Source organism: Brachyhypopomus gauderio, unplaced genomic scaffold (assembly GCF_052324685.1).
Source record: "Brachyhypopomus gauderio isolate BG-103 unplaced genomic scaffold, BGAUD_0.2 sc79, whole genome shotgun sequence".
NCBI classification, from domain to species: Eukaryota; Metazoa; Chordata; class Actinopteri; order Gymnotiformes; family Hypopomidae; genus Brachyhypopomus; species Brachyhypopomus gauderio.
In genome coordinates this window covers 336034-352638 of record NW_027506900.1, presented here as the reverse complement: position 1 = coordinate 352638, position 16605 = coordinate 336034, and the positions used below count along the sequence as shown (strand labels likewise).

General features: G+C 41.7%; 2 protein-coding genes across 3 annotated transcripts; one reads left to right on the top strand and one right to left on the bottom strand.

The window, feature by feature from the left end:
• The first annotated feature begins 142 nt into the window (after positions 1–142).
• camk1db (calcium/calmodulin-dependent protein kinase 1Db) lies at positions 143–10240 on the top strand. Its single transcript, XM_076990943.1, has 11 exons — positions 143–793; positions 4162–4293; positions 6194–6268; positions 6617–6755; positions 6883–7012; positions 7172–7247; positions 7342–7454; positions 7615–7693; positions 8292–8379; positions 8460–8610; positions 8790–10240. The coding sequence occupies exons 1-11, from the start codon at positions 699–701 to the stop codon at positions 8879–8881; spliced, it is 1170 nt and encodes a 389-aa protein (XP_076847058.1). The 5' UTR covers positions 143–698; the 3' UTR covers positions 8882–10240.
• A 316-nt stretch (positions 10241–10556) lies between these two features.
• On the bottom strand, positions 10557–16348 carry ucmab (upper zone of growth plate and cartilage matrix associated b). 2 transcript variants are annotated; one of them, XM_076990944.1, is made up of 14 exons: positions 16217–16346; positions 15907–15963; positions 15611–15706; positions 15262–15360; positions 15042–15098; positions 14746–14841; positions 14077–14169; positions 13859–13915; positions 13563–13658; positions 12891–12983; positions 12673–12729; positions 12392–12487; positions 11443–11541; positions 10557–11296 (listed from the first exon to the last, which is right to left on the bottom strand). In XM_076990944.1, the coding sequence occupies exons 1-14, from the start codon at positions 16272–16274 to the stop codon at positions 11199–11201; spliced, it is 1152 nt and encodes a 383-aa protein (XP_076847059.1). In that variant the 5' UTR covers positions 16275–16346; the 3' UTR covers positions 10557–11198. The 2 variants fall into 2 exon arrangements, with proteins under 2 accessions (XP_076847059.1, XP_076847060.1); XM_076990945.1 differs by lacking the exon at positions 12673–12729 and having other exon boundaries at positions 16217–16348.
• Between the last annotated feature and the right edge of the window lie 257 nt (positions 16349–16605).

Genomic DNA, 16605 nt, shown 5'->3' with positions numbered 1-16605 from the left:
TTGATATTCATACGCACTGAACACATGGGGACCGATCATGTTGTGAATGGAAACACTAAACACACGTGGACGCCTTTTAAAGACACTTCTGGCTTTTCTTGCTTGTTGGTAGCAGCATTTCGTATATATTTCATCAGCGGTGTAATGTCCTTAGTGGATTAATAACGGTCGGTACTTGCAAGGTATACGCTGGTGAACTGAATTTAGGTTAGCAGGCTCTTGCTCGTTTTAGATCAATGTAATCGAGCCGTTCACATCAATCAATCCAGGTATCAATCACATCACCCTGGTGTGATACGTGAACTACACCCAATTGCTCGGATTGTCGGTCAAATCGCTAATCCGACTACATGGGTTTTCATAACCCCACTGCTTTATCCCCCCACACAGTAGACCCAACATCTCTAGCGCACCAACCAGCCCACGTACCGATACAAACGTGCGTTACACTTTTGGTGTCGGTTCCTCTGGCTGTGGTTCGGCAGCGCGCGATCCGCAGCAGTTAATCTCGCCCGGATTAGTCATATTTTAGGCTGGCCACGTAAATCCTGTTCACGGTGCTGTCTGGAGTGGCGTGTCCGGCTGGAGCTGCGACGGAGCGGTCACGGTTGGACCGGGTTCGTGTTTTCGGAACTGCACCCTGAATAAACAGGAGACTTGTTAACGAAATTATTTACGGAATATTTCTGGCGCAAAACATGGCCAGGGAAAACGAAGAGTCCGTGAACGGATCTTGGAAAAAGCAAGTCGATGACATTAAGAAGATTTTTGACTTTAAGGAGATCTTAGGAACGTGAGTATTAATTCATTAACGGACCAGTCCGTTTTCCATTGGCTTTGTCCAAAGCTGTTGAAAACTTTCGCTCGACGTTAGGCTTCTGTACATATACTACACGTCAGGTACTAAAACTGTAAACTCGTGTTTATTTACATAGTCAAATTGAGTAGGACGGTTCTAGTACTTGACAACACGGCCTTTGGGTTGCGCCATCACAGCGGTGGCACACTGAAGGAATGTGCTCGTCATGAGCTGCAATACGCCTGTATAACGGCTATATCATCTGACATGAGCTTTAAAGGCAGAATTTGCAAAGCATCTGTTTTAATTGCATATTTGTGGTATTGCCCTTAGAGATAGTACTGATCTGTCTCACTGTATGCAAGCAGCGCAACTATTAAAACATTCATTTTATTCCCTTCTTAAATGGTTGGCTTGTTGGTTCTTAGGACCTCCGTGGATAGGAGGGAAAACTCCTTATGGTGTTTTAAACAACATAGTCGCTGCCAGTCTTTTTATTGTTCTGACATCTGTGTTTTACTCATAGAATAACAGCACCCGAGTCACTTACTCTCTTCACCACTTTGTTCAGAAAACGTCTGTGATTAACTAATTGTCTAAGCACTGGAAATAGATTTCTCTCTCTCTCTCTCTCTCTCTCTCTCTCTCTCTCTCTCTCTCTCTCTCTCTCTCTCTCTCTCTCTCTCTCTCTCTCTCTCTCTCTCTCACACACACACAGTTATAAGTTTGAATGGGACAGTTCGCGTTCCTAGCATTGCAATTCTTTTGGGAATTTTTAATACAAATGAACCACTATCACATATAAAGACAATAACCAATGGCAAGTTTATTTTGAAACATTTTAAAGGGATTTACTTTTATTTGGTATCTAGATACATTTTGGATAATTAATTAAAACGCTTCCCTGATATCTGGCTTAGTGTCCAGCAAGGTGCCCAGTACCTAGACTTGTGCATGTGTAAAACTAGCAGGAGAAAGAGGAGGAGGGACACTTGTGAAGCATCACCTGCAGACCTGTCCTCCTGCACCAGTGGAGTGTTCCTGCCCTACACAGTTATCTGTAGGAAACACTGCAACATGTTTGTTTGTTTTTTTATTTATTTTTTTTACCTCATGTTAAAATCTTTAACATGATAAATGATTAACTTTCATAGTCTGATTTGGATGGTTTTGAATTATTCGGTTTCATGTTTTGCTATATAGCCTTATGTTCTAACATGGAAAAACAGTTGTCTGACTACTTTTCTTGAGTAATTCAGAATCGGATTTTGAGGAAAAGGTCACCTCCCAGGTCAACCTCAAGTCATGAATCAGCATTCACATGCCCCACTCCACAAACACACTACCCCCAGCTGTGGGTTTCAGAAGTTAGTTTCAGTGTTGCAACACTTGCTGCAAGAAGATCAAACTGAAATCTAGAGTTCTGTCTGACTTATGTCCCAAGGATTTTCCATTATTCCAGCTTACATAAGACTGTTAACGCATCTTGCACAAGGTACTTCTCTCTAATTAGTCAACCTACTGAAAGACCTGCTAGCAACAATTAATAACACTATGGCCCTAGAAGAATAAAAGTCTGTATTTCTTGAAATTCTACACTGGAACCACCTCTGGTTTATTTGTGCTCATTACCATGCAGAAACACCTGATGCACATTTTGACACATTTTGACACCTGTCATCTTAGTTGTCTCCTCCAGTTTAGACTCAATTTCACAATCTGTGCCATCAGCCCACATAAACATACAAACACACACACACACACACACACACACACACACACACACACACACACACACACACACACACACACACACACACACACACACACACACCTTCTCATCCTGTGATTTTCCACATCCCCATTTTAGACCGAGACGCTCCTAATCCTCATAATGTCAGTGATGGTTAATATTGAGCATAATGTTGTTGCTCATCAGATCATTTAGGTTGCATAAAGAAAGCGTCTGTTAATTATTATGTTGTGTGCTGTTATATGATACTGGCATGTACCTGTACATGTTCTGATTCACAAGACATTTTATTCAGCAGTTAAGTTACTATAAAAGTAAAAGCTTTGAGTATGTCCTAACTACTTCAGTAGAATTGGTGGCCATTTGTTAACACTCTCATGGCTGTTACAGTAACCTGCTGAGGTGCATGTCATTGGACGAAATGCTATTGCTTTGTGTTAATGCAGCTCAAAACAAAAAATATTTGGTTGATCTTATCAAATCGTCATTTACAATGTAGTTTTGCACTGCTGTTATATGATACAGAACATGCTACTTGCTAATGACTTGCAATAATGTGAATGCTCAATCAGCATAGCAGTGACAGAGAGAAAGGTGCTTTCAGTGGTCCTGCTGCTGAATTAAAGCAGTGTTAATGTGGTCAACTATGTCTGTTGAGAACTAAAGATGGAAACAGGCCCTTCCCCACATTTGGCTATAATTTTGTTCTTCTTCAGTTCCTATTAACCTGTGTATATTTACATATAAAGTATGTGTAGCGTATTTACAATACCATGAAGCCATGATTAATCGTTACTTACTCCATTTTGTCCCCTGAAAGCCTACGTTTGGTGTCAGCGGATTATATTTTTTAGAGTGATTGTTGTACCAGCCAAATACGTTGAAATCTGGATCAGCTATTATTGAAGTGAACTTGATGAATGTATTAAAATGGATCAGTTTTTATCAACTATAAATGAGGTTTGTCCTGTTTTCTGCCATCATTCTGATTTAGTCCTAATCTCTCTCACTGAGACACACATGCTGAAATTATTCTTTACTTGATTTTTCTAGACAAGCTGTTGCCTGGCTAACTGGGTGCAGATCAGTGTCCAGGGGTCAAATCACAGAGTACAGTTCTAAATGGGATGTTCCTTTTGACATTTTTAGAAATATTTACTTGAACTTTACTTTTGGAATATTACTTGAAAATAGCACAGCTTCATTTAAGGAAATGACCTATATTTTTAGTGGACTGCAAAGAGTCAGGGCTCATGACATCAGCCTGAGGGTTCTGATTAGCCACCTTTTATTGGGTTTGACCTGAATGCCTGTGTCCTTGTGCTGGCTGGTGTGTGTATGTAGCATGAGGGATTACTGGGGATTTTCAGTGACCACTGAAGGCTTAGCTACAGACTGCAAACTGTAGTTCATTTAAGAAGCCACAGTGCGCAACTGATTACACTCAGGAAATATAATAGGATGTTCCTGATCTCCTACCGTGGATCTGTGCATGTGCATGTCTCTGTCTGTGTTATTTACATTAAAATAGAAATTCACACATTTAACACAGTTAACTAACACTTTTAATGTTTCTGTTGTGTAACTTTTCCCTCTGATTCTGTGGCAGGGGCGCCTTCTCAGAAGTGGTTCTTGCTCAGGAGCGGGCCACAGGGAAGATGTATGCGGTTAAATGTATCCCTAAGAAGGCTCTTAGAGGGAAGGAAAGCAGTATTGAGAATGAAATTGCTGTACTCAGGAAGTAAGTATTACTAATTTCACAAAATGAGGAAGTTCAGAAATGAAACCGATATAGTGATACATATTCAAAACATTGAAAACTGGCATAGCTTTAATTGCTTTATTAGCAACACCTTTCACACACACGCACACACACATATCCACTAACACAAGACACACGTTTAATGTGTCAATTGTCCTTTAAACAACTGAAACACCAATGCTGAAAACAAGAGTCCTTAAGCTTCACTGAAACCTTGGCTGCAGCCTAAGGCTTCACTTTTGCCTTTGTTCTCCTCAGAGACGATGTGTCAGACGTTATTCAGGTGCTGTCGTTGTGCCCTACCTGTCCCACCCACCCACATGGCCCTTCTCCTTAAGGCTCTGCGGTGTGCGCAGGGCTGCGGTGTTCTCCCCCGCACCGCGGTGACTCACACATCGCCCCCGCCTCCCCTCGCTATTCCACGCACGTTTGCACGTGAGCACGGATTGATGGTTGTCATGGTGAAAGTGCCGAGGACATGGCTGCCATGAGGGAGAGAGGCAGTGTGGACAGCTGTGGACCATCGGCACACCTGGCTTTAGTCTGCAGATACAGAGTAGCCCAGAACCGTCGGAAGGTGACAGGTCCTGTCATAGCTCTGAACTTCAGTGCAGTGGATTTGACATAAAAGTGCAACTTAATATTTTATTTTTAATAGCTGTGTGCACATAAATATAAGCTATACATGGAACTGTAAGGTCACTACGGAGGATTTATGCACTGTTAAGATATATAAATTTTAATAATTTTGTAAAAAGCCTTACAAAACACTTAATAAGTGTTTGTAAGAGGATGTGAGCAATTACCTACATTATGCAATCAGTTCTATAATCACTACTGTAAGTACCAGGAAATGCAAATGTTCCTAACAATTCGATAGGGAATTTTGAAAGGGTGTTTTCCAAATCATGACTTTGTGTGTTAAAAGTGTCCTTGTGCATCAGCAGCACAGGAATTGTCTATGTGTGTGTTAAACGTTTAAATAAAATTAAAATAGCAGGATTAAGAGAAGTGGAAGTGGAATATCCCTGTACTGTTGCAATGAAAGAGTTTATAAAGCAATATCCACCACCCATGTATTATATATGTATATAATGCAGGAAGCCCCAAACACATATCCTGTTGGTCAGTGCAGAGTTCTTTGTGCAGCAGAAAGCCCACCAGAGTGTCTCATTACGACACCACAGGGCCTCACCTGGGCTCATGAGATTGCTAACTGAATACTAGAGGACAGGCAACATGTGGTGTGTGAGTTTTGGTGATGGTAGAGTTGATGTGTGGTGCAGACTCCATGAACTCATGTACCCCAGATGTAAACAATGCACAGGGCTGTTGTGGGGTATGTTGTGGACTGTGGTGGAGAGGTCCAGGCCCCTGAGATCCCGTACCTACAGAAACTTGAGCTCCAGACGATGGCACATTGAGGCACTTCCCCAGGCTAGAGGAGGGTCCTACATGATACTAATTCCTGTTCCATGACTCTTTGCACATCAGTGTATAGAGTGCATTATTTCTGTTATCCCTTTGTCAATGGTCAGTTTCTAGTCCATTCTAGTTTCTAGTCTAGACTGCTGGTGGTTGATTAATATTGGTTGATCGAGTGCTCTACAAGTGTCAGTAACGAAGTGTTTGATTCATATATGTGCAGTGTATGTACCAGTTGCAAGTTAAAAAGCCAGTATACCTTTGAAGTGGAAGTGGAAGTGGTATTCAGTACTTTAATACAACCCTTTGTCTTAGTGGAGAGCAAAATGGAATATGGAATATTGAGGGACGTGTAGGCCTGATTCAATCCCCACCACACCACCACATCACAGCGTTCTGTTGTATGTGAGTTTGTAAACCGCACGGGCTGATCACATTTTAATCCTTTTCTCAGGATCAAGCATGAGAACATAGTGGCTCTCGAAGACATCTATGAGAGTCCCGCCCACCTGTACCTCATCATGCAGCTGTGAGTGAGAGCTGAACGAGATCTTCTCATGGCTCAGTCTGTACAGAGGCTGCCCTGTTACCGCCAGCAGCAAACCAGCTCCATGCTTAAAAAACAAAAAACAGCAAACCTAAATAGTCTACTGAATATCTTGCAGTAAATGGCACAGAAGATATGGCTTCCACTAGTACTGTTTCTCACATCTGCACAGAAAGGATAGACTATGAGCAGTTGCCATGGTACCTGTGTTGTATTTTTGTATTTGGATGCTTTTATGCTTAATGTAATGCAAAGCAGATTTTATAACCGGATCGACAACTGAAACTTGTATGTGGCAGGTAATGTATTTTTCACTGTATTTTTCCCCAGTGTGTCAGGAGGGGAACTGTTTGATCGGATTGTGGAGAAAGGCTTTTACACGGAGAAAGATGCCAGTGCTTTGATAAAACAGGTTCTAGATGCAGTCACCTACCTGCACTCTCTGGGCATAGTCCACAGGGACCTCAAGGTATGAGCTCCTCCCCACCAATCCCCTGAAGGTGTGATTCAACATAGAGAAACATGCCCATTAGGAGACTATATTAATACTTCCTGTCTCACCTGATGCCATTTCCTCTTCCTGTGATCTGTCTTAGCCAGAGAACCTGTTATACTTCAGCCCCCATGATGAGTCCAAAATAATGATTAGCGACTTTGGCCTGTCCAAGATGGAAGGAGCAGCAAGTGATATTATGTCCACAGCTTGTGGGACTCCAGGATATGTTGGTGAGGTTGTCAGTCAAATGCTAGCCCTAGTTTCTGAGGAACTTATGTACCACTAGAGGGAGGTACACAGTCAGATTTTCATTCACTGATAAATTCTCTCATACAGTCTAATTATTTATTGGTGTATTGAGTGTTGTTTTTTTACTCTTTTACTCCTAGCTCCAGAAGTGCTGGCACAAAAGCCGTACAGTAAAGCAGTAGACTGCTGGTCTATTGGAGTTATTTCTTACATACTGTGAGTGGCATTTATTTCTAGTGCAGCAATATATTTCCAGTTCCTGGTAGATATTACTAAAGAAAACTGAGTTTGCCTGTCTTGCCTGTCACAGGTTGTGTGGCTATCCTCCTTTTTACGATGAGAACGACTCTAAACTCTTTGAGCAGATCCTTAAGTCTGAATATGAGTTTGACTCTCCCTACTGGGATGACATATCAGACTCAGGTGAATGCATCTGTTTTTAAAGTGTATCATTGTACATTACATGATTATTACAGAAGCTTTAAGGTTTCTCTACTCTTCTAAACACCTTTTTAAAAACATGCGGATGACTGCAGTTCTATAACTGTGCCTGACTGAATGCTACTAAAATGCTCTCTGACAGCTAAAGATTTTATTAGTAATCTAATGCAGAAGGATCCTGAGAAAAGGTTCACGTGTGACGAGGCTCTTCACCATTCCTGGTTAGTACTACTTTGTACAACAAACTAGTCACATAGTCATTGTGTTTGTGTAGTAAAGCACTTAGAGGTCATGGGCTGTTACGAATGTCTCCCACTGGAATGGCATGTTAGTTTTGTTTTGGCAATTTAGCTTGTAACACAAGATAGAAAATATATCAGAAATGTCATCATTAGTTTGTAGTGGGAGAGTCGTATTATTGCTCACATGCATCTACTCTGTATATATTCATCTTCTCAAAGAGCTGAGGTAGGGTGAGGGAGATTACGCAAGCACTACTTTATGGCTAGTTCTGTTGAGTCAACAAATTCTCGGCTGCGACCACTGTAAGAGTTATTCAGGAAGACACAATAGATCCAAAAGCCTTCCACCATTACAGAACAAATTTTAATAAAGACCTAATAGTAACCCTCACTATGGAGGCATGAAATGATTTGTATATTGAATGATTTGTATATTGAAAATGTGTCAAATAGTCAATAGTGATATGTCAGTATATTTCTATATTGAAAATGTGTCAAATAGTCAATAGTGATATGTCAGTATATTTCTATATTGAAAATGTGTCAAATAGTCAATAGTGATATGTTCCTGCTTCAGGATAGCTGGGGACACGGCTCTGTGTAAGAACATCCACGAGTCAGTGAGTCGGCAGATGAAGAAGAACTTTGCTAAGGCTAAATGGAGGGTGAGTAACTTCTCCGGCTGCGTGCTTGTCATGGTGCTGCAGTAAAGCTCTGGGAGACGAACCGCCTCTCTCATTCCCAGCAAGCCTTCAACGCCGCAGCCGTGATCAGACACATGAGGCGTCTGCAGCTGGGCAGCAGTATGGATTCCACCCAGCGACGGAACCCCAAGCCAACGCCTGTTCCTATCAAGAGCCAGTCTGTCGACGTGTCCTCTTACAACCGCAATGACTGTATGTCCTGGACTCATTTAATCCATTCTCACTTGAATTACTGACATACAGTGTAGAGGTCTGTAAAGCTGTTTAACAATTTAGCTGTGCGATGTACTTAACTGCACCTGTGCTGACCTATTATTATGTCCTAGTTATAATGAAGAGCAGCTTGTGAGGAGGGTCTTGTTCTTTGGTAGATGAGCCCCGGGGCGTGGAGAACACGGGGGCGGTGCTGGCACAGTGCTCACGCCCTTCCACCGTCACCACCATCATCACCGGCACCAAGTGATGGCGCGACCTTACAGGAGCATCATCAGGACCAGCAGTGATCCGCTCCTAAAGCATCCTCTGTGCCATCCACTGGTCACGTCACCTTCACACACGCACTCTCTGCTGTTTACACACCCTGTTCAGTCCCTGGCCTGTCCACAGCTCTGTAACGTCCTAGTCTGCAGGACTGGGCCAGAAGGCCTTTTTCAGGAGTTGAAAGCAACAGCAGGTGTGATGAGAGGCTCTGGTAGAGCTCAGAACTGCAGTTGAGGATCTGTGGGCGACTGATCTGGAAACTCTGAGTTCAGCTAGTGTGACTTATTCATGAAGTGATGCACTAAAGTAAATGGGCTATGTAAACGCTGCCATTAGACTGAAGATTACGAATAAGTCCATAATGTGGAAAAGTTGCGTATAGAATTATTACGGGGACCCTTGTGTGTTGAAGATGGGTTTCTCACATTATGTCTGGACAGCCAAACAGAACAGCAGCTTCCTCTAAAGTCAAATGTAAATGTAGATGATAATGGTGTACTGGGCCTGGGCCTACATTGTGAGTCCGTTTTTTTTTTTTTTTTGTCAGTTGTGTGAGTGGTCACATGTTCAACAACAAACCAATAATGAAGCGCTGTTACTAGCAAAATAAGAAAATATTGTTTATTTATTTCTTAATTATGTCAACTTCATGTTAATAGTTGTTAGCAGTAATAAATTCATTGGTATAGTAATTCATTGAACAAGTTAGTCAAACTACATGACTACATACTGTATGCTTAGTGAAACAGTTAACCAGACAGCCAGGAAGCTGTTTCCCAAATCACTAGGGAGATATACAGTGATCCTTGTTCACCATTACACTCTAGTGGGTGGAACGTTGGTCTTGGCAAACAAGACACTGGATTATCATTAGTGTATTCATGTGTGCACTCATATCTTAGTCCCATTGAAATTGTGCAGTACTGAAACATAAGGTTTAATTTTGCCATTGTGAGTATTGTTAAAGAAATATAGACTGTGGTGTGTTTGAGTGTCAAATTTATGAAGCTTGACTTGAGATGTTACCTGAAGAGAGTATTTCTGAAGGTCAGTGGATCTACTTATTTTTACATGTACTCTTGATTATTTATTTATTTGGTTACAATATTTATTATGGTACTGAAATTTATACATTTTCTATGGAGTACATTTAGTCATTGTGGATGGCAGCATATAATAAGTTCAGTTATTTTTATCTAATAATAAATTGTCAGGAAGGGGATATTCAGATGTTTTTATTAGAACTGTACATTGTAATGCTTTTTGTTCCATAGGCAAATTGAACCCTTCATCAAGAGAATAAAAATCTGAATAAAAGTGGGGCTTTGTGTTTGCACAAATGTTTTCCAGTATATTATTTGGTAATCCAGTGTCGATTGCTGCTGTGTGTTGTGTTCATTGAAATATGAGAGATGAACACAGTTGCGTCCCGCTGTTTTCCCCAGGCTTTGTAGGAGCGTTCTGAATTTAGCAGGTAAGTGTTGCTTCTTTCAGCGCCCTCTCGAAGCTGATGGATCCTGTTTGACTCTCCCTCCGTCACACACATTCAGACCTTAGTACTGACAATTTGTAGTCAGTATTTGGAAGACTGGATATTTTTGTTTGTTTCTTATTTAAGTAATGGTAATGTATTTGCAAGTAAGGCAATGGACACAGTATGTTGTTAGCTTTTTATTTTCGTATATTTTGCACAATATATTCAGCTGATGTGCATACGTAATTTGAGCATTGTCGTGATTTGTTCTGTTGTATCTTGCACGCTCTGCTGAGGAGCAAATATACAAAAGTATTTGATTTTAATAGAAAGAACAGGAATTGCATGATGATTGATTCTGTCCTGCCACTTGTCTGGTTCACGCTAATTCCTTCTTTGCAGATGGCATTAGTGAATCAGGGCACACACTGGGAAAAGCCCGGTTGGACTCTTCCCTTTGCATCTCCATTATAAATAACTGCTGTTTGAAACATCCCCAGAAGATGGAGACATAGCTTGGAACCCAGTGAGTATCATACACTTCAAAAGCCCTGGTGAAGATTGAAGAAGGGGCCATTTTCTAGTAACATTTTTCTAGTTTTCTAGCACTTAAAGGGCTTAAGGGCTGGCATTATTGTCCTAGAGTCAGTGTATTCAGCATGTTATTAGTCACACTTCAATACAAGGACTGCAGCCCATTTTCTCTCTCAAATAAATTTCTAGTGAACAAATCTGAATGCTAGTGATTTAATGCATAATTACACAGTTATTTTTGTGGCTTAGCACAGTTTTCTCTGCTAATGTAGAAGAGCGTGCAAAGTGGTTTTTAAATGGTCTCCCGGTTGTGTTCATAATGTTGTTCGGCACCCTTGTAGTGGAGTTCCCTCCACTGCTCCGACTTCACATGACCACTTTCTTCTAGTTCTGAAAAAGAGTCGATGGGTGGGGGGAGAGGGGGGGGGGGGTGCTTGCATAAACATGATGCTGGTGGAACAGATCCATATCTACAGATCCATCCATAGACCGAGTATATCAATCGGTGGACAGACTGTCAAGAGAGTCGGTGATACCGTTGTGGTCTTCCTCAGCGTAACTCTCAAGCTCGTTCCCGTGCTCCTCGTGGAACTCCCGCTTTCTTTCTTCAGCTGCCAACCTCAGACTCTGCTCAGCTGCATGAAAATGATAAGATTAAAGAACTACATGTATTTCAATACCACAAACTGCTACTTATCAGATGAAAGAACTAAGAATTCTAAGAGTTATCACTGAATGTATTGTTGATTTTCTCAATATGACAGGTGTGTATGCAAGTTAACAATTTATAGGTTACAGCAAATCATACACCCTGTATGATACCTTCTGACTTAAGCGCTCACCACTAAACCCTTGACTTCTCCTGTCAGAAACTTAAAAAATCTTGTAAATCTGTGCACGGGGGTGTTTTTCATGCCTCTGATGCAACCGTTTACACATGGATAACGTTGCATGGACAATTCACCTCATGTTTGACCTTACATTTAACATACACATTAACATAAACATTAAGGAACTTGTAGTGGACCACTTAAGAAGGGTGAAACTACCAGAATCATGTGAGCATCTATGGCAAAACAAGCTAAATCAAAGGATGAACTGCATATGTAGCTTCTCCTTTGACACTAGCTGACATCTGAGTGCTGCATTCCTCGTGTTTGCCTGTGGCTCCTGCCAGCCACTGTGGTTAGCACCCACCACATTCCTCCACTGCCTCCAGACCCAGCAGAGCAGAGCAACACCTGCTCCGCTCATGCACCGCGTGCTGTTTTACAGCCCATCCAACCTCTTAATACGTGTGATTGTATAGATCCATTTGAGTCATTTCCATCTTACTGTAATCGTCATATCCTACGGTGCAGTGTGAAGGCTGCTCTTCCGGAGTGGAGTATTAGCCAAGCCTTCTGTCTGCAGCTCAGGTGGGTTTACTTTATCAGCCATCAGGTACGGCAAGTTGAGTCTCCAGAGCAACAAAAACAAACTCACCATTGGTCTCTTCTGGTGCTTTCACTGCCCTTCTGCCATGGCGCTTGAAGAAGTTGGTGGCGTCTTTCTCATGCATGAAGATCCCCTTCACACTACCTGTAATACACATATACATATATATTACATGCGTCAATGACTGAAACTCTTCCTCTCCCACCCACAGAACACTTCCATTGTTGCATGAATCTCAGAACCTCAGTTATTCTCCTCCCTGAGATCCTTGGTGCATAAAACTACAGTTATCATCTCAGGTTGGGTGAAGTTGGAGATGTTCTGGTCACCTTTTGGTGCTGCTTTCATTTCTTCAGACAGAGCTTCACTCTCAGCCTCATGGGGCACTGCAATAGATCATGTAGAACCACAAATGTGTGGTTCCCAAATGATTCCCACCCACAAATCAATGTGAAAGACTTAATGAACCAATCAAATCTACATGACACATTCTTCTGAACATCGATCGGTAGACAGACAGATTGCGTTTCAAGAGAGTTGGTGATACCATTGTGGTTTTCTTCAGCGTAACTCTCAAACTCGTTCCTCTGTTCCTCGCTGATCTCTCGTTTTCTTTCTTCAGGTGCCAGTCTCTGCTCAGCTGCAGTAAAATGGAGAAGAGAATATGAGGGAACAAGGAGATTGGTGAAGCAGTGGACGTGTAAGAGGAGCGCATGTTCTCAGACTGGGGCGTCTGATCGTGAACAGTGATCACACTTCTACGGATGTCTAGTGAAGGAGTGTGAGCATGGAAAACTGTGTTTACTCTGGATAAAATTAGTTATTGTCAGTTATCATCACATTGATCAAAGTTGTGTTATGAGATTAAAGAACTATGTGTATTTCAATGTCACAATTAGCTATTTGTCAGATGAAAGAACTAAAAAATCTAACAGTTATCAATGAATGTATTGCGAGTTTTCTGATATGACAGGTGCATATGCAGGTTAACAAGTTATAGGTGTTTAAGTGGTAACCTGAGGTTGTATGACTACAGCAAGTCATAGTCTCTAGCACTATTACCTAGTCACCAGTCAAGAGCTCAAGAACTGTTCCATGTTCTGCCTCTACATTATAGCAACAGTTGGGTTTTCACACCCTGTATGATACCATCTGAATTAAATGCTCACCCTTCCAAACCCTTGACTTCTCCTGTCAGAAACTTTATAAACAAACTCACCATTGATCTCTTCTGGTGCTTTCACTGCCCTTCTGCTACGGCGCCTGAAGAAGTTGGTGGCGTCTTTCTCATGCATGAAGATCCCCTTTACACTACCTGTAATACACATGATAATTAAAAACCAAATATTACATAAGTCAAGGTTCAAGGACTGAAACTCTTCCTCTCCCACCCACAGAGAACTTCCAATGTTGCGTGAATCTCAGAACCTCAGTTATTCTCCTCCCTGAGATCCCTGGTGCATAAAACTACAGTTATCATCTCAGGATGGGTGAAGTTGGAGGTGTTCTGGTCACCTTTTGGTGCCGCTTTCATTTCTTCAGACAGAGCTGCACTCTCAGCCTCATGGGGCACTGCAATAGATCATGTAGAACCACATGTTTCCAACAAGCAAATGATTCCCACCCACAAATCAATGTGAAAGACTTAATGAACCAATCAAATCTACATGACACATTCTTCTGAACATCGATCGGTAGACAGACAGATTGCATTTCAAGAGAGTTGGTGATACCATTGTGGTTTTCTTCAGCGTAACTCTCAAACTCGTTCCTCTGTTCCTCGCTGATCTCTCGTTTTCTTTCTTCAGGTGCCAGTCTCTGCTCAGCTGCAGTAAAATGGAGAAGAGAATATGAGGGAACAAGGAGATTGGTGAAGCAGTGGACGTGTAAGAGGAGCGCATGTTCTCAGACTGGGGCGTCTGATCGTGAACAGTGATCACACTTCTACAGCTTTCTAGTGAAAGAGTGAGCATGGAAAACTGTGTTTACTCTGTGGTTACAATTAGTTATTATCAGTTATCATCAAATTGATCAAAGTTGTTGTGTTATGAGATTAAAAAACTACGTGTATTTCAATGCCACAATTTGCTATTTATCAGATGAAAGAACTAAGAATTCTAAGAGTTATCAGTGTATGTACTGTGAGTTTTCTGATATGACAGGTGCAGGTTAACAAGTTATAGGTGTTTAAGTGGTAACCTGAGATTGTATGACTACAGCAAAGCATGGACTCTAGCACTATTACCTAGTCACCAATCAAGAGCTCAGGAACAGTTCCATATTTTGCCCCAATAGTATAGCAACAGCTGGGTTTTCACACCCTGTATGATACCATCTGAATTAAATGCTCACCACTCCAAACCCTTGACTTCTCCTGTCAGAAACTTTATAAACAAACTCACCATTGATCTCTTCTGGTGCTTTCACTGCCCTTCTGCTATGGTGCCTGAAGAAGTTGGTGGCGTCTTTCTCATGCATGAAGATCCCCTTTACACTACCTGTAATACACATGATAATTAAAAACCAAATATTACATATGTCAAGGTTCAAGGACTGAAACTCTTCCTCTCCCACCCACAGAGAACTTCCATCGTTGCGTGAATCTCAGAACCTCAGTTATTCTCCTCCCTGAGATCCTTGGTGCATAAAACTACAGTTATCATCTCAGGATGGGTGAAGTTGGAGGTGTTCTGGTCACCTTTTGGTGCCGCTTTCATTTCTTCAGACAGAGCTTCACTCTCAGCCTCATGGGGCACTGCAATAGATCATGTAGAACCACACATGTTTCCAACAAGCAAATGATTCCCACCCACAAATCAATGTGAAAGACTTAATGAACCAATCAAATCTACATGACACATTCTTCTGAACATCGATCGGTAGACCGACAGATTGCATTTCAAGAGAGTCGGTGATACCATTGTGGTCTTCCTCAGCGTAACTCTCAAGCTCGTTCCCATGCTCCTCATGGAACTCTCGCTTTCTTTCTTCAGCTACCAGCCTCAGACTCTGCTCAGCTGCATGAAAATGGAGAAGAGAATATGAAGGAACAAGGAAATTGGTGAATCAGTAGACGTGTAAGAGAAGCACATAGTCTCTAGCACTATTACCTAGTCACCAGTCAAGAGCTCAAGAACTCTTCCATGTTCTACATCTACATTATAGCAACAGTTGGGTTTTCACACCCTGTATGATACCATCTGAATTAAATGCTCACCACTCCAAACCCTTGACTTCTCCTGTCAGAAACTTTATAAACAAACTCACCATTGATCTCTTCTGGTGCTTTCACTGCACTTCTGCCATGGTGCCTGAAGAAGTTGGTGGCGTCTTTCTCATGCATGAAGATCCCCTTTACGCTACCTGTAATACACATGATAATTAAAAAACAAATATTACATATGTCAAGGTTCAAGGACTGAAACTCTTCCTCTCCCACCCACAGAGAACTTCCATCGTTGCATGAATCTCAGAACCTCAGTTATTCTCCTCCCTGAGATCCCTGATGCATAAAACTACAGTTATCATCTCAGGATGGGTGAAGTTGGAGGTGTTCTGGTCACCTTTTGGTGCCGCTTTCATTTCTTCAGACAGAGCTGCACTGTCCACCTCACGAAACACTGCAATAGATCATGTAGAACCTCACAAGTATCCAACAAGCAAATGTTTCCCACCCATAAATCAATGTGAAAGACTTAATGAAGCAAATCAAATCTACATGACACATTCTTCTGAACATCATTATAGTTCATCTTATTAGGACCAAAAACATTTACTCCAGAAGTAAAGAAGTATTGCGTATGGAAGAAGGTTGTAAAACAATAAAGTAAACACTCTCCATCCCCCAGACAGCAGCGTGTATGTCATACTCACATGTGAGGACGAACAGCACAACCAGGCAGCTGATCAAGATAGGCTTCATGCACGACATTGTTACTGCTGTGAGTACGCTTCGGCAAGGCCGGGCTTTATAAAGGGGATCGAGACAGGAATGGCAGGGAGTTGTCCTCTGACGTAGAGCTAGCTCACCGGTGGGAGGGAGGCGGAATCCAGGAACCTGAAGAATGGGAGGAGCAGGGAGAATTTGTTGGAATTTGAGTCCATGGAATGCTGCTTATTTTGTCCATGTTTCTACTTAATCAGGTAATTTTGTATTTATAGCACAATAACATTTCATTTAAAATACTTTTTATTTCCATTTTCATCTTGCATGAGTTATATATAGCATGAAGGTAAACGCGTTCTTAATACTGTGGTGAAAT